The sequence below is a fragment of the Saccostrea cucullata genome, unplaced genomic scaffold (assembly GCF_032062105.1).
Source record: "Saccostrea cucullata isolate Sc308-1 unplaced genomic scaffold, CSIRO_AGI_Scuc_v1 ctg8, whole genome shotgun sequence".
NCBI lineage: Eukaryota > Metazoa > Mollusca > Bivalvia > Ostreida > Ostreidae > Saccostrea > Saccostrea cuccullata.
This window is the reverse complement of record NW_026940997.1, coordinates 432,262-449,834: the sequence shown is the minus strand read 5'-3', so window position 1 is coordinate 449,834 and position 17,573 is coordinate 432,262. Positions and strand designations below refer to the sequence as shown.

At 33.9% G+C, this 17,573-nt stretch overlaps 2 protein-coding genes across 3 annotated transcripts; one reads left to right on the top strand and one right to left on the bottom strand.

Annotated features, from left to right (window-relative positions):
- Window positions 1-5,423: 5,423 nt before the first annotated feature.
- Window positions 5,424-9,514, bottom strand: LOC134256831 (transmembrane protein 179-like). Its single transcript, XM_062739496.1, has 4 exons — window positions 9,174-9,514; window positions 7,900-8,037; window positions 7,473-7,557; window positions 5,424-7,127 (listed from the first exon to the last, which is right to left on the bottom strand). Exons 1-4 carry the CDS (start codon window positions 9,473-9,475, stop codon window positions 6,966-6,968), a joined length of 687 nt encoding a protein of 228 aa, XP_062595480.1. The 5' UTR covers window positions 9,476-9,514; the 3' UTR covers window positions 5,424-6,965.
- LOC134256830 (pre-mRNA-processing factor 39-like) lies at window positions 9,510-16,329 on the top strand. 2 transcript variants are annotated; one of them, XM_062739493.1, is made up of 15 exons: window positions 9,510-9,644; window positions 10,691-10,818; window positions 10,934-11,059; window positions 11,334-11,449; window positions 11,556-11,714; window positions 12,006-12,204; window positions 12,409-12,519; window positions 12,657-12,821; window positions 13,061-13,187; window positions 13,365-13,573; window positions 13,875-13,934; window positions 14,209-14,393; window positions 14,551-14,637; window positions 15,046-15,157; window positions 15,953-16,329. In XM_062739493.1, exons 1-15 carry the CDS (start codon window positions 9,593-9,595, stop codon window positions 16,013-16,015), a joined length of 1,899 nt encoding a protein of 632 aa, XP_062595477.1. In that variant the 5' UTR covers window positions 9,510-9,592; the 3' UTR covers window positions 16,016-16,329. The 2 variants fall into 2 exon arrangements, with proteins under 2 accessions (XP_062595477.1, XP_062595478.1); XM_062739494.1 differs by lacking the exons at window positions 14,551-14,637; window positions 15,046-15,157; window positions 15,953-16,329 and adding an exon at window positions 14,048-14,085 and having other exon boundaries at window positions 14,209-14,385.
- The last annotated feature ends 1,244 nt before the right edge of the window (window positions 16,330-17,573 follow it).

Sequence of the window (17,573 nt, the reverse complement as noted above, 5' to 3'; positions counted from 1 at the left end):
AAATAATGAACGTATCAAGCTAAAATTTTTAACATATCTTTATTTTTTGTTGTATTATGTTCCTTATAAATTTTGTAAGCTCAGACAACATAGTACTAATTTTATAGCCTCAGTCCACGAACTTTTTGATAACCCCTCGTATTGAAATGAAATTAGGTGTAGAGATTTATCTTTAAAAATATCTAGGTCAAGTTCTGTTCTGGGTATGATCGAACCTCTTTTGACAGAGTTATGCCCCTTGAACTTAGAAAAATTCTGATTATTTGGGGGAGGGGGGCATGTGTTTTACAAATATCTCTTGTTTTTACATAATCTCTTGTACTTTTCTTCATTACAAGGACTACGTACATGTAAGAAGATGGGTTAACAAGGCATGCAGAATGCCTATAGCTTTAGATATGTTAAAATGATATTCATTTTTATGAATTTAGTATTTCCAGGAATTCTAGTTCTCATGTTGACATTTTTGAAATACGTCTAATGATAAAACTATTAACAGGAAAATTATTCTATTAATAATTGGTGCAATTCAAACTCTTGCTATAAAAATCCTCAGTATCACTTTCCTTTGACTTGCACACTAACCTTTATGCTACAAAACTTCTGAAGAATAGTGGCATTTAAGTCATGTTTGTGATATGACCCTTGACTGAATGGACAAAATTTTTCTTGGAAAGGTGTTAATATTCTGTCATGAAACTGTATTTTTAAAGTATAGTGTGTCTTTATAAAATGTTCCAGGTTTTTGTTAACCAAAGAATACCATTTTTACCCAAATTTTACAGATAAATTTCAAAAAAATGGAGCAAAGGCCCACTCATGAATATTGAAAATTATGTTATAGTAAGAGAAAGTGACCCTTTGAGGCCTCTTTAGTGTGTGTATGCAATTTCAAAGACAAATGGTTTCAATCTTTGTGAGATTTTTGCAAATTGTAGAGATTCTATGTGTGTTGCATGTTAGTAAAGTTTAATGTTTGAAATGTGAAATAAAATTTTGTTATCATTGAGATTAAATTTTAATTAGTTTACCTGAGCCTAAGGCTCAAGTGATCTTAATTTCTGATTACATTTAGTAGGTGTTTCTGCATCTGTCTGTAAACTTTTCACATTTTCAGCTTCTTAAGAACCACTCAGCCAATTTCAACCACACTTGTCACAAAGTATCCTTGGGTAGAGGGGATTTAAGTTTGTTCAAAGAAGGACCATGCCTCCTTTCAAAGGGAGATAATTATGAATTAAGGAAAAATTAATGGCATCTTTTAAAAATCTTCCTCTCAAGAACACTGGGCTAGAAAATATGAAATGTACATGGAATCATCTTCAAGTAGAGTATATTCAAATTTGTTTAAATCATGACCCCCTGAGCTAGAGTGTGACCACAATGGGTGATCAAAGTGTAACATAGGGGTACTTAAAAATTTTCTTCTCAAGAACAGCTAAGCATGGTTTTGGGGTCACCTGAGTAAACTATTGCTATCCGTTTTCTTCCTTAGCCGTGCATTAATATTTGAACATTTTCAGCTTCTTCTCTGCAACTGCTTAGCTAATTTCAACCAATTTTGGCACAAAGCTTCTATGGGTGATGGGAACAAAAATGTGAATTTCATGGTCCCCCCCCCCCCCCCCCCCGGAGCCTAAGGGGTGGGGCCTAAACCACTACAATTATTTTTAAAAATCTTCTTTACTCCTGGACATCAAGCAGTCAAACTGTTGGCATGATTATACCCTGGTAATCAGCATTGAGTCGTCTACCAGAATTGTGAAATTCATGGCCCAAGGGTCAGGGGTTCTAGTGCTAGGGTGGGGCTAAATATAAAATGAAAATGCATTATTTCTTTGAAAATCTTCTCTGATCCTGGGCATTAAAATAAACTAACCAAGTACATAGTTATGTTGAATAAGGCTGCTTCTTCCAAAATTGTGAATTTCATGGCCCCAGGGTCAGGGGTTCTTGTGTTAGGGTCGGGCTTTATTGATTATATGGTGAAATGCATAGATTCTTTAAAAATCTTCTCCTTTGCTCCTGACTATTAAACCAATGAACTACATTTTGAATGTACATAGTTATGATTACATTGTATGTAGAAAGGATGCCTCTTCCAAAATTGTGAATTTCAGGGCCCCAATGTCAGGAGTTCTGGTGTTAGGGCGGGACTCTAATGATTATATAGTGAAAATACATGAATTCTGTAAAAATCTTTCCTTTGCTCCTTGGTTTTATGCCAATGATCTAAGTACACATTTAATAATATATATGATGAAGAAAGGTGCCTCTTCCAAAAAGGTCAATTTCAGGGCCCCTTGGTCAATGGTACTGGAGTGGTTGTGGTGGGGGTACATAGTCTGAAAATAAAGTACGTTTTGTAATGCTTTGAAATCTGCTCTTTGGTATTAATCAAAGAATGGGTGGACTTAACTGACCAGAAAAAATGCCGTAAATTTAAGTTTCATAAAATTTTAATTTTTTTTCCATCATATAAACCCCCAATATCTTCACCATGTATTCATGGTACGGATGTGAATTAAAAACGCTTTTTTTTTAGGTAAACTATATAAATATTGAAGGCAGGGTGCCTGAAGATTTCTTGAATATCAATAGATAATCAGGGTCACGCGTTGTTCATAGTATGAATACATAGTCAGCACATATTTGTCGGCTGTTCTTAAGAAAACTGTAGTTGTATATTGAACAAAATACATGTAATGTTATATTAAAAGGAGAAGAGCCGACAAATGTGTGCTCATACTTAATTTAACAAAAACTTGTTCGAAACAAACTTCTCGCTTCCATTGTTATGTCTTTGACTGACCTGTTTAATATTACAATTCATCACGCGATGTCCACCTGCGAGTAGTTACATTGTATTCTTCAACCTGACCTCGATCTAAATCATGTCTTTGAGCGTGTTTTGTTTCCGTTTTCAGAATTTAGCATAATAAATATTGTTTTAATTTTGCGTGTCTTGAACTCTTCACATTTTTAAAATAATGACATCGCTTGTAATATGAATTACACGTATTCGAATTTCTGGAGAGAGAAAGAGAGATGTCAACAATGACGCCGATCGATAGCCCCACCTCCTATAAATATTGATTGTGTGACATAAAAACCACTCCGGGTACATGTCGAATTCCGGAAGACGATACTCATGTATCGTTGCTTCAATTTTGATACATGACAACAGGGCATTGTTTTTGTACAAATGTTCCACCTAATAAAACCAAGTACAATGTATATATAGCTATTTCCATTGCTCGTAATATATTATGGATTCACTTCATTTACACCTTGGGAGGAGTCGCAAAAAGATCCAAAATAGGGCGTTCAGTCCACTCTTTCTTTATGATACAATTTTGGAATATGTGGCCCCAGGTTCAGTGGTTCTCTTTGTTACTCTGATCTACCTCTGGGTATTAAGTAACGAAAGTAAGTGTGCTAAGTGTATAATTATGATAAGCAATGGTGCCTCTTTCAAAATTGTGAATTTCATGGATTGGAGATTAAAACATGAATCAAATTCAATTGATGGAAAGTTGTTGCTTGATACTCAGGTGACCTATAAGGCCCGTGGGCCTCTTTTATTTCTATGGAATCATCTTTAGGTAGTGTAGATCAAGAATCATGCAAGTTTTACCCCTCAGGAGTAGAGAGGACCGGGGCCACAATAGTAGAAAAGTTATAAAAGGGAATAAAAGGGAATTATTAAAAATTTTCTTCTCAATAAAAGCAATGCTATGCTCAGTCAAATGAATTTAGTAGCATCCTAAGGTAGTGTATATTTAAGTATGTTCATGTCATGTTCTAAAGGGATTGGGCAAGGCCACAACAGAAGATCAAATGTATAGGAAAAATTCTTGAAAAAACCATGATTAGTAAAAGAAATATGGAAGCATCTTCAGGTAATGTAGATTCAGGTTTGATCAAGTCATCCCCCAGACCACATTTATTAGGTCACCTGAGTCACTCAGGTGACCTATTGCTATCTGCTTTCGTCTGTCGTTGGTCGTACATCGTCAATCGGTCGTAAACTTTTGAACATTTTCAGCTTCTTCTCTGGAACCACTGAACCAATTTCAACCAATTTTGGCATATTATCAAAATTGTGAAATTCATGGCCCAAGGGTCAGGGGTTCTGGTGCTAGGGCGGGGCTATATAGATCATATAGTAAAAATGCATTAATTCTTTAAAAATCTTCTCTAGCTTCTGCTCCTGGGTATTAAACTAATGAACTATGTACATTGTTATGATGAGGAAAGGTGCCTCGATCGTCCAAAATTGTGAATTTCACAGCCCCTGGGTCAGGGGTTCTGGTGTTAGGGCGGGGCGCTAATGAAAATGAATTAATTCTTTGAAAATCTCCTCCTCTGCTCCTGGTATAATGCGGATGCTCTAAGTACATATTTAAAATGAGGAAAAGTGCCTCTTCCAAAATAAATTTCATTTCCCCCTGGGTCAGGGGTACTGGGGAGGGAGAAGCTCTAATGATCATATACAGAAAATGAATTAATGCTTTGAAATATGCTCTTTGGTATTTATTCAACCATTCATGAATAGCAAAGGTGCCTTTTCAAAAATTATAATATACGTGCCCAAGGGTCAGTGGTTTCTTTTGGAGTGGGACACTTTCTGATTACTGTATACAGGGTTATTTTCACCCTGTGTTATTTTCGCTCTTTTACACTTGCTTACAATTTTGCTCCATTTTAAATTCGCTCAGTCCCAGTCTGTTTAAGAATTTATACTGTGTTCTTTAAATTCGCCCCGTTTTAAATTCGCCCACTTGTGACAAGGGTGAAAGGAGCGAAAATAGAATGAGGGTGAAAATTTCCCTGTATACAGTATATAGTGGAAATGCATTTTTCTTTGTTCCTCTGATCTGCCTCTGGGTATTAAGTAATAAAAGTAAGCATGCTAAGTCTATAATTATGATTCGCAATGGTGACTCTTTCAAAATTGTGTTTCATGGCCTGTGGTTTAAAACAAGAACCAAATTCAATTCTTGGAAAGTTGTTGCATGATACTCAGGTGACCTATAAGGCCCGTTGGCCTCTTGTATTTAAATACGTCAATACTGAACTGATTTCTGCTTTTTCCTAGCCAAAGTGCTTAGGTTCAAGAGCAATGTAGCCCATGGTCCTCTTGTTTCTCTTCATGATTTGGCACTATAGATATTAAAGATAGGCATTTTGCTCACCTTCTTCACCCATCTTCTTTACAAAAATAATATTGACTGACCTTGCTTTTGAATCTTATTTTGAAATTGTTTTCAAGCAATTTTTTTGCAAGACTGGTAAAGCTAGACAAAGTTATTCAAGCTTACTAGATATATAACACCTAACAGCAAGGTTTGTCTGTTCTTGAACTCCAGACCAGTTTTGTATATTGATTGCTATAAATCAAATAACGTTTTAACACTGAATATAAATGTTTGTTTATTTGTATGTGAGTAAATCATACATATAGATATTAACAAAGTTTACATTGTGAGATTCTAAAATAGATTCATGTATTGATGTTCAAACCAAATGAATGCCCATGACATATACAATTAATTGAAAAAAAAATCTACAAGTGGATATTGGTTAATATGGCAGATTCACAGACAAGTTGATACAACTGCACTTTGCATTACTTAAAAATATACTTAATATTTTATCTTAATAACACTTTTTCCTCTCCATAAAATGCTGACAATTATTTTTCCCTTAATATCAGAGAATGAATTATGCATCCCAGGAAATACATTTATTGAAGAAATTACAATACAGCAGATAGACAACTATTATATTTTCTTACATATAAAGTAGATTCCTTCCCTCTTACCAAGCAAATGAACTGAGACTTAGTAACAAATGAATGTCTTGCATAGAATGTATAACACTTTTAAAATTATGTAAATGGTACTTTCTTTTCACATATATAAAGGTTAAATTTTAACAATGTACCAAGGTACATGGAAAAAAATATGAGGGTGTGTGTGCATATTCAGGACATGGATACAAAAATGAGTATTGTTATATTTATGTCTAAATTTGTAGTATTTTAAAATTTATGAAACAGGAAATTTGCAATTTGTGAGTATGTCATACATGTATGTCAAAGCTTCAGTGTTTAACACATTATGTAATATCAAGTAACACCAACAATAGCACAACTGAGTATTTATAAATATCTTCACAGTATAACAATGACTATAAATAAATACTCTAGTAACTCAGCATAAAAAACCCTATTATATTGGAGTATTAAGAGCTAGTCTTTGATGTGCTTAATAATAAAGTCCTTTGTACTTAGATAAGTTTGATCTTACCCTTTCTTAACTTGGTGAGCTTTGAGTTATGGTATACCATTGTGTCTCCTTTATATTGGAATTCATATTAAAAAAAAGAAACTTGATTCCCTCTCTCTCTACTATTTAACTCTCTGTCCATCATCATGATACGATAAAACTTTGAATGTAAGTAATTATGTGTCATTCCCTCTTCACAAAATTACTTTGCATGTCAAAGAAAACAGTATTTAAGAACTTAAAGTTGTCATAGAAAAGTCTAAAGATTATTTTCTTTTTGAAGTTCTAAATTTAAAGATCCATTGACCTTTTACATGCAATAACAAAAAGCGTATTTTTTATTCTATTTGGAATAACACCCCCCCATATGCCTTTACAAATATGAAGTTTAGCTATATAAAAATGGACATGTGAACCACAACAAGAAGTCAAATAATAAGATAAAACAGACAAACAAATCACTTAAAGATTGAAAATCTTTGATCACATATCCCCTTCCCAACTGAGTTCTCAAAAAACGTACTAAAAATATTTTCATTACAGTTGCTAGGTTCTTCTCAAAAGTGGGTATAATAGACACAGGGTGCCTTATATTTAGTCACAAGGATCTTGCAGTACACATAGCACAGTGGTCACTTTATAGTCTGATCAATCAGCATGGAATCCACACAGTTAAAGCACCATGGGCTCTCTATGTCCCACACTCTGTAAGAGTCGCTGTCGTTCCCGAGTCATGCTGGAGAGGAAGGCCTCTTTTTTGTGGTAATGGTAAACTTTAATGACTGACAACACAGACAGAACCAGCCAGCAGATCCAACACAGCCAGGCACCAAACTACAACAGAATACAGGCTGTGTAGCAGAATGATACTCGATGTAATCCTTCCTGCTAGTGATTATAGGGGATTGCTTTGTATAGATGACTTACATTTTTAGAAAGGACATAAATATTCCTACAATCATAATATAATAAGATATGAATTTATACACCAATTATTGTAGCATAATGCACTGCACATAAAATAAAATACCCTCTGGTAACACTCAGTCCCAAAACTTACTATCTAATGAGTACTAAATATTACCACTTATCAGGTGTCAGAGGTTATAAATGCATTGATCTTACAAATTCTCTTGATTTTCTTGACCATCACAATCTAAATGTACTTTGTGTACTTACCTGTGCCATGTTGAATTCTGCAAACATATTCTTTGTGTAAATGTTTGAATCGGTGATAAATACATTCATCTCTGTATCTTCACATCTGAGTGAAAGAAAATAAGTTTTTTTATGAATGTTTACAGCATTTCAATTTAGTATGTTTACTGCTCATTTTGGGGTGATATTAATATTATTGGCACCAATATGTGCATGTGTATCTGGCAATAAATTATGAAAAATGGTAAAGCAGCAAACTTTATATGATATTAATTAACAATATAATATAATACATGTAATATTAAACTGTAACAACAAAAAGGGTGTTAACTTGCAGAATATAGTATTTACAACATTCACAATTTTAGTGCAAAGCTACAGAAAAACATACTGAATATAAGATTATGGCCAATTTAAACATAATTTTTTGTTTCACATGGCTACTGACTTTAGATAAGGAGATTTTCTTCCTGTTAAGGTGTGGCACCATGTGTTGTAGCCCACACTGAGAACCAGGGCACAGATAAACAGCAGCAGGCACACAGTGATACACACAATACAGGTCACAAAGGCATCCAACCAGGAACTGCAATAGTAAATAATGGTCAGTTTACAATGCATGTACAAACTATGTCAGTGTAAAATATCCTCAAATTTCCCACTAACTTTAACCAAAAAAATTATATAATAACTATTTGATGTCTGTTAAAATCACCAATATATTAATTACTCCTTTATTTCTTAATAAGAAATTCTTTCAGCTCAAGAATAAAATATCCTCCATATCCATAATCAATAATGAATACAATTTTATAGGTGATCATCAAAAATTCCATACAGGTCTGCATGTATTAAGGAAACTTGTTAACCAAAAAAAATCAGGATAATAACTGCATTTAGTCATATCTATAGCTTAAAATCACCAACTTAATTAATTACTCCTTTATTTCTTAATGAGCAATTCTTTCAGCACATAAAATAAAATTGCGCTTTGGTGCAGTGATGGTTTTGAACTTCAAATGAAATCGTTAACTTTTCAGAACACAATGTATGAAAAAAAAATGGCTCCCAAGATGTATTCCTTCAGTGCAATTGCTCAAAGTTCATAGTTTTTGGGCTTTATACCTTTACACCTATGTAAGTGGATTTATGACCATAAAGTTACTTCCTGAAATAAATAATAAAGCCTTATCCTGGTTTACTGATTAATAATAATTCAGCGTATTATAAACAGCCATATTTATTCATGCCTCACTGCATTCCTGGTGATAATTACTGTGATATACAGTTAACTCAAGATGTACTATTACATTTTTAGCACAAAAGTTTCAAAAGCAGCAATATTTAAACTAGCTACTGTGAAATCACTAATTTTATGATAACCCTATGAATTGTGTCCTCCCTTTATATAACATATTGATCTATATTAATGCAAAGTTTTACTCTAGCTATTGAAATGTCAGTGCCAGACATGTGTACATATCACCAAAATGTCACAAGACCATGATCTAAAAATAAACTGTTTAGGCAAAAAGGTTTAAAAACAAACAAACAGAAAAGTGACAAATTTTGCCAAGATTTTATAAGTGAAGTTTTTTTTTATCCTCTCTGATGCTATTTATTATATATAATCTATTCTGATGTCTGTAAACATGGTAAATGAAATGTGTAGTTATTGTTTAATAGTAGAAATTAGATCCGCCTCTTAAAAACGTACAGTACCTGTCAGTGTTTTTGAACAAATAAACTGATTGCCATATGATGTAAAACACTGAGATGATCATAATAATAACGCCAACGAATACAGAAAATCCACAGTCACTGTAGAGACCCCATTCGATGTTCATAAGAATCACACTCTTTACATCTGAACTGTAGTTCCAAGTCCCCTTTGCTCCAAGTAAACAATTTCCATCAAATTCCTGCAAGTTTATTGACACCGGAATAAAAATAAAAAAAGAACCAAGAAATGACACTAAAAACGCAATAACTTGTGATAGGAGAAGTACATTCCCCATCCCCATATTTGAAGTCACTGTCTCAGTGTATCACTTGCTATCTGTTGCTACTTTCACATCCCGAACCAAAAATCTCATATGCTGAAGAGTTCCAAAAATTGACTTCCGGTTAAACGGGGAAAAATGTCGATTCTGACTGGAGACGAAGTAAAGAATGAAATCGAGGGGCATCAGGGTAAGAGGAGCATTTTTCAGAGCGCATTTTTAGATAAAGTTATTATTGGAAGGATCAATTAGTATGTGCAACATATTTAAGTGAAAATCATCGTGTTTATTCTATGTTTCTACTTTCGATATCTCGGTAAAATTATTTGGGATTATGTTTACACCAAAATGGTTGTTTTTGTTTTCTTTTTTAAAGTTATAAGTGTAGAGTTTTATTTCTTAAATGAAACTGATTTCACAGCATCTTTAAGTTTTTCAGGAATACATATTGCATTCATTCATTGTAGACTACGATCTGCATATTAAAGTTAAGTACAGTCGAACTACCGCGAGGTCTTGCTATAGAATGAAATAGACACAAGGAGTCACAAAAAATCAGCAATCTTTACATTAAATTCTGTTAATGTTATAAGAAAGAAAACAGGAAAATTTTAGGAGATACTGGACAGTTATTTTATAACCATTCATATGGAAACTTGTATTCACAAGTAAAGAAAGTCATTGTCCCCATTGTTTGGACTGTAAGGGAGAGATTTGCATACACATGTGAGGAGGAAACAATGTGTACAGTTATTAATTTAAATATGGTAAATGTTTATAAATGTGACGATTAAGTTAAGAAAAAAACAGAAAGTGCATTAAATCAAAAATATGACAGAAAAATTTTATATGTGATGTTGCACAATGTCATATTTCCTCATTTGTTTGACCAATAATTCTTCATAGTAAAAGAACTGTAAACATTTTATATTGTATTCACTGAGAAGGAAATTGGAATGATAGATAAGTGTCACTCTTGAAAAAAAAATGCCTAACATGGGTAGGGTTCAGGAGGACAGTCGGAAGAAAACGCTCTAAAATAAACTAAATGACAAACTCGTAAGCACACAAACCTGTAGATCATATTCTTTTTACATGAACTAAGAACATCAATGCGTTCAATAGTAGAAAACATATGAGGCTTATACTGAAGTAAATAAAAAATTTGATTGCTTTCATGTCATTCAGATTATGAGTTCCAATTGTGTAATAAAATTGTTGGATTTTAATTTTCAGAAGTAGAGAGTAATGAGGTGGAGGGTGAGGAAGTGAACTCCGAGTTAGACAAGTACTGGAAAGCTGTGAGGGACAACCCAGGGGATTTCACAGGCTGGACTTACCTCCTCCAGTATGTGGAACAAGAGGTAAGACGAAAACAAAGTTATTAAATATTAAAACTATCTATGGTATGTAACTTCTAGAGTAAAATTTACTACTCTCTCTAGTGTATATCATGTTTATCTCATTTGACTCCGGTAGAAAAAACTGGATCAAGCCAGAAAAGCATATGATGCATTCTTTGAGCATTACCCATACTGTTATGGCTACTGGAAAAAATATGCTGATATGGAAAAAAAACAATCAGGACCAGAGAAGGCAATGGAGGTAATATTTCTAAAGAAACGTAAAAAATGTATTGTTATATGATATCATTATGTGGAAACAAAACAACATTTGCAAAGGGAGACAATATTTGAAATGCATTATTAGGCACATCGACGTATTTAAGAATGAGAAACTTCCTGCTTCTAAATATAATGCATCTGTGATAGATAAACAGTACATTTTGTTATGGCATCAATATTGAATAAAATTGTTCTTTCAAACTAACTTTTACAAAAATATCTGATATTTGTAAGTCCCCTGTTTTACTTTTCAGGTATTTGAGAGAGGTACACAAGCAATTTCCTTGAGCGTAGAACTTTGGTTACATTACATAAACTTCTACACAGAAGAGTATGGGAAACTAGAGAATGGAGAGGAAGGAATTAGAGGGTGTGTTATCAACTGATATTAGATGAAGAAATAAAAGGATATCATTAAAGCAGAAAAAGAAGCATCTATTTAACATTGATGTCATTTGCTGTGATTTTATTTTTAGAATCTATGAGAAAGCTGTAGCAGCATGTGGTAAGGATTTCCGATCAGACAAACTCTGGGACACGTACATATCCTGGGAGGAAAACCTGATCAGTAAAACAGCCCTCTATGACAGAGTCTTACAGATCCCAACACAGCTCTACAGTCATCATTTTGAAAAGTAGCTAAACAAACATTAAGCTTGAGAAATATATTGTAAAATGCATAGAGAAGAAAGGAGATTAATAATAATGACATATTGGAATTGTACCTAAAAGTACCATGTCACAGGAAACTGCTGAATATCATACAAGTTAAAAATCATTTATTTCTAAATTGAGTTATATTTAACAAGAAATAATACCCCTGTTACATAAATGTTAACAAAAAGATATTCATCTGCTAAATGAATGCTTGCAGAACTAGTTGGATCAGTAAAACTTGTCATAATTTCCTGACTTTTTACTTTCAGTTTTAAACATCATGTCTTGTCCCATCACCCAAAAGAAATCCTTACCCTGGACAACTTTCTCCAGCTCAGGAAGGAGGTCGTGGTGGGGACGTCCGAGTTAAATCCAGAGGAGGAGGCTGCCGGGGATGATGGGCCTCCGGGGGTGATAGGACCACCTGGGGAGGATGCACCACCAGGCATGGAAGTGGAGGGAGATAAAGTAAGGGGTGCTCTTCAGACTTACAATTAATTCAAAACTCAAAAGTACAGAAAAAAGGTTATTCTGCCAGAAGATATTAGTATTTTTAAAAATATCTGTTGTTAAAAGGGAAATAAATTTTTGTTGGAGCATAGAACATAACAATTGATTCAAATTTGGGATTCCATACCACTCTGTTTCAGTTTGAAGTTTCTTCTGTTTTAGACTGATGACGATGAAGCAGGAAAGCTCAGGGACAGAATCATTAGCATAAGAGAAGAAATATTTAAAAAGACCGAAGATGAAGTGAGCAAGAGATGGAATTTTGAGGAAGCTGTAAGTTTATCCTGTTTTACTTTTATGTTTTCTATGGATGATACAAATTTCAGAATTTACAAGAATTTGGAAATATTACATATATATTTTGCAGTAGGTATGTCTATGAAATGTAATGTAAAATGTTATAACTGTAGATTAAAAGGCCATATTTCCATGTGAAACCCCTAGAGAAGTCTCAACTGAAAAATTGGAAGGAGTATCTTGACTTTGAGATTGAAGCTGGTGATCATGAAAGGGTTGTAATTCTGTTTGAGAGATGTATGATTGCTACTGCTTTGTATGAAGATTTTTGGCTGAAGGTAATAATTTCAAATGCAGAATCCATCATTTATCTGAGGAAATCTTTCTGTATACTGGCAAAGTGTATCAAATTCACTTGAAACTATTTATCATGATACTTTTGGATTTCTATTTTTGCTTTAGATGAAATGATTTATAAACATGCCAGGATGTCTTTGTGTCTGTAAGATGAAAACTCAATTTTGAAATTTAAAAAAAAGTATATGATTATAATCATGTTGAAATCCTTGAATTACAGTATGCAAAATATATGGAGGACCATAGTATTGAAGCCGTGCGACTGGTTTATATGAGAGCCTGTAGAATCCATCTACCAAAGAAACCATACATAAGCTTAGCTTGGGCAGCATTTGAGGAAAGGCATGGTAAGTACTTTTATACATCAATATCTGAAACTTTGTGAATATGGTGGAAATTTTATTTTTGGTTGATTTGCTAGACAAATTGTTTTTTTTTTTTTAAGGTAAATTTTGTACTGAAAGCATAAAAGAAAAGTAACTAATGAAAGGTAATAGTTTATAAAAGGTAAAAATATTTTGCAGGGAACTATGATCTAGCATCACAAATACTGTCAGACCTGGATAAAAATGTACCAGGATTGGTGATGGTGAACATGAGAAAAATCAGTTTGGAACGACGAAAGGGGAACACAGCCATGGCGGAGACCCTTTTTCAGGAGTACATCAACAATGCCAACCAGCCAGAAATTGCCTCCTTTTTCTCCATCAAGTTTGCCCGCTATCTCCTGAAGGTAAGGAACGTTCATGTCACATGACAACTTCAGGGCACAGGTCCTAGCCACTGTTGTGTGTATGCTTTACTGAGATAACAACATGACTAGATTTACTTTGTATGTCACTGATTTCCTTTACAGATACCAAAATCATGTATTATGGCAGCTCTTATGAAGAACTTGAATGTTTATGATGGTACTGTTGAATATCGCACTAACTGATAAGAACTATGAGTGCAACTGTACATTCACTGAAGTGTTACATGTATGATACAGAAATATCACTTAACATTTTACTAATTGTGCCTGTTATTTGCAGATTATTGGAGATACTGAACGGGCACGTACCACTCTTCAGACAGCAGTAGAAAAAGATAGGGTAAGACTCAAATGCATGTTCTCAGTTAGTCACCAAGTGTGAACACAAATATAAAGCAGAGCTTCAACGGACAGGCTTCTTACCATTCTTATCATGTTGATCATTATTTTCAGTTGGAACCTTTAAAGCTTATGAGTTTGGCCGGCCAGAGGTAATGCTAATGTGATACAAAGTCTTGTAATCTTGTCGTCATAGAGAGGACCGCTTGATGGAGATGAGCACCTAATTGTCGTATTACAAAGTCTTTGTAGGAGGTCATCTTTGTATTTTTCAGGGCAACATTAAACTGTACCTGCAGCTGTTAGACCTGGAGTACCAGTTACGACCCATCAGTGAAGAGAGAGTCATCCAGATATTTGCCTCTATCCTGGACTGTGAGAACTTCCCTCTGGAAACCAAAGCCAAGATGTCTCAGAGAAAGCTGGAATTCCTAGAGGACTTCTGTGCTAGCATCACAACGTATGTGAAATTCAGCATTTTATTTTAACATTCATAAGTTATGAAGTTTCAAAACCATTTTAGGAATATTTTCCCCAAATATCAAATTAATCATAAATTCTTTCATTAAAAAAGGTTTCCAACATGTTTATTATAGACAGTGTTATTTTTTGCATAGTTTGAAGGAATCCTATGATGAACATCAGAGACTGATGAAGGAACTTCACAATGAAAGAAAAAAGAGATCTCATGATGGGGTTACTAAGTAAGTTCTTACCAAGACAAAAAGACTTATAAGATGTGGCATTGACTGAACACATTTTCTATTTATTATTTACTTAATTATACTTTTATGTTGAATATTGACAATGAGTGAACATTTTTAAGCGGGTCAGTTGAAATAGACACCCTGAGAGATAATCATTGTCAAAATCTGTTGACACATCGGTTTAAAATTGTGTTCTCTCGGGAAGTCAATTTCAACTGTAACCATCAAAAACATTATTTATGTCTTGTCTATTTAGTAAAATGAATTGACAGATGTAAAAGGTTGATCTGAAAACCACATACTAGAATGCATGGATAAGTCTCATTTGTGTAAATTCTGTAATACTTTTATGCTAAGACCTGCAAGATGAAATATACTGTATTTCTCGTTATTCTTTTCTCATAGTGATGAACCATTGGATAAAAAACAGAAAGTGGAAGGAACACAGAATGGTTCTGGAGATCAGAGCCAAATGGCAGGGATGGATCCTTATTATGGTCACTGGGGATCTTATGCAGTAAGTCTTATACAGGCAATAATAATACAGTAAAACACGCTTATAACGAAGTACATGGGAGAGGCCATTTTGCTTCGTGATAAGTGTAATTTGTAATATCCGTTAAGTTTACGATATATTTTGATGTCACAGGGATTCAAATTCACTTCATCGTAAGTGTCAAAGCGTGTTCACAATAACCATGTTTTTTAAATGTACATGCAGCAGTGATTAGGAAGGGCTTGTGCCATGCGCCATAGTCGCAATGAAGTGAAAAATGGCGCATTAAATCAATCAATCGTGGCGCCATGGTGCGCATTCAATTTTTAGCGATGTTATTTTGAAATATTTTGGGTACGACTTTCTTTCTTGTTTTACTTTCGTTTTAAATGCAGTCAATTTAAAACATCAAATCTCATTGGTTGAAACCTGTCAAAAAGTACTTCCGGTTAAACGAAGCACTTACATGAGGTACAATACTTCATTCATTTGTATGGTAGGGCTGTTCCCTTTCCAAAACTGTCGTAATTTTAACACAAATACGGGTCAGTAATATTTTAAGCATGTTCCTTCAAATTTGCTGCATTTCATGCATTAAAAATCGGATTCGGTTAATTAAAAATGTGTTTTCTTTCGTATTTTATATTTGTTTGTCACTTTGTTAAAATGGCCCTTCAGATTATATTGATGGCCCATTCATTTTCGAAATGGCCCATCAGAAATGTTGACAGTTGCGCCATAGTCCCATTGACCATTTTGGCCTTCCCAATCACTGATGCAGTGAAGGTTACAGATTTCTTGACCTTTGTTTTACAGAACACTGGTTATTCCTACCCTCATCAGCAGTGGGGTTATGGTCAACATTACTATCCATCGTGAAAGATCATAACCCTAAGCCTTCATCAACTTTATTCATCACTCACCAGATTTCATGTGATTTTTGTGACTGAATTCATGGTCATAAACTGTATTTTTCTTGTGCTTCGACAAAATTAACTTATTTTAAAGAACCACACTTGTGAATGTCAGTGGAACGAGTCACTACCACCAATCATAAACTGATCGTAGATCTTTGTATTTTGTTGTGTTGATGATCTTTTTTAAATCTATTGATGCCAGCATCATGATTGTTACGATTATGAAATAATGTTTTGATGTATTTAGTAATTCACAAATAAAATAGTGGAGTTGGATGTGTTTGGTTTTTGCAATATTTAATATAATGCGTGTGCCATCTTGCTCAGAATTAAAACTGATAATTTTCTTCAAAGTATAATTGTGTCCCTGAGAAAAATGGAGAACCATGGGTGCATTCACAGTTCTACCATTAGTACCAACTTTCAATATACCATTGGTGCAATAATTTGAACAATGGTACCAACTGTACCAATAAATAAAAATGTAACGATTTTACCAATGTTACCAATGGGAGTCCAATGGATATTGGCATAAAAATGTCATAGCAGATTTTCACCAATGTTATATATGCCAATGGGAGTCCAATGGAAACGGTGGTATATCTTATGCCACTTAAATGTCCAAAAGTTACCTAGATTTCTCTGTCTACCCGTCTAAGTTATTGGAACATGCAGTCGTTTCGTTTAGCAATCGCATTTTTAGAAAATCATAATTTTGCAGACTCATAGCCGGTTTTGAAAGTGTGGCCAAACAAACCACATGTATTTAAATTCAGGATCACATTTTTTTAAGGTTGCCATGGATTTGCTATTTTGTATTGTGATCAACTTAATTTCCTTGCGTTTGGTTTCCCTGAATTTTTTTCCTAACATTTTATTGAAGGTTTGTGGACATTTTTAATCTATTTTCACTCTTCTTTTTGTTTTTTAAATACCGTCCGATTTTGTTATCATTGCCGTCCGATAATATATTATCAGACTGGTAATTATTATTATCGGACGGCTACAGGTAAATTTTTAGACTGCAAGAACAAAGGCTTGACGTCACAGCAATGTTTTAAGAGTTTTATATAATCCCTTTAATGGATCATGTCTAAATCATACATTAAAGTCATGAATTTAAGTGTTTAATATGATTTTTATGTGATTTTGGCATGATTTGTTCAAAAGGCTTAGAGGAAAAATCGTTTATATCATTGTGAATCCGGGATCCAAGTCTTTCTAGCTTGTTGCCATGTCGATAACTAGCTGTGACGTCAGAAAAATATACCATTGGCAAAAAACATTGGTACCACTGGCATGCCAATGGTAATTAATTTTGCCAACGGCAACTTTTGTCTACCAATGGCAGAACTGTGAACGCACCCCATGTTGTGCATCTATGTTGAATTATTTTTCCAGACAACTTTACAAAAATATTTTACAGAAGTTCTTGAGAAGAACATTTGATTTCTTGTTGATATTAATGAACATGACCAGATTTTGTGCTATTTTCTGTATTTGCTTTGGAGAAAGGAATC

Excerpts from the sequence above, each read along its gene's own strand:
- LOC134256831 (XM_062739496.1), bottom strand. The coding sequence starts at position 9,475 with ATGGGGATGGGGAATGTACTTCTCCTATCACAAGTTATTGCGTTTTTA. Across the intron at positions 7,558-7,899 it reads AGAAAATCTCCTTATCTAAA|ATGTGAAGATACAGAGATGA; the intron begins GTCAGTAGCCAT and ends TCTTTCACTCAG. Across the intron at positions 7,128-7,472 it reads CAGAATTCAACATGGCACAG|TTTGGTGCCTGGCTGTGTTG; the intron begins GTAAGTACACAA and ends ATTCTGTTGTAG.
- LOC134256830 (XM_062739493.1), top strand. The coding sequence starts at position 9,593 with ATGTCGATTCTGACTGGAGACGAAGTAAAGAATGAAATCGAGGGGCAT. Across the intron at positions 11,060-11,333 it reads GACCAGAGAAGGCAATGGAG|GTATTTGAGAGAGGTACACA; the intron begins GTAATATTTCTA and ends TTTACTTTTCAG. Across the intron at positions 12,205-12,408 it reads TGGAAGTGGAGGGAGATAAA|ACTGATGACGATGAAGCAGG; the intron begins GTAAGGGGTGCT and ends CTTCTGTTTTAG.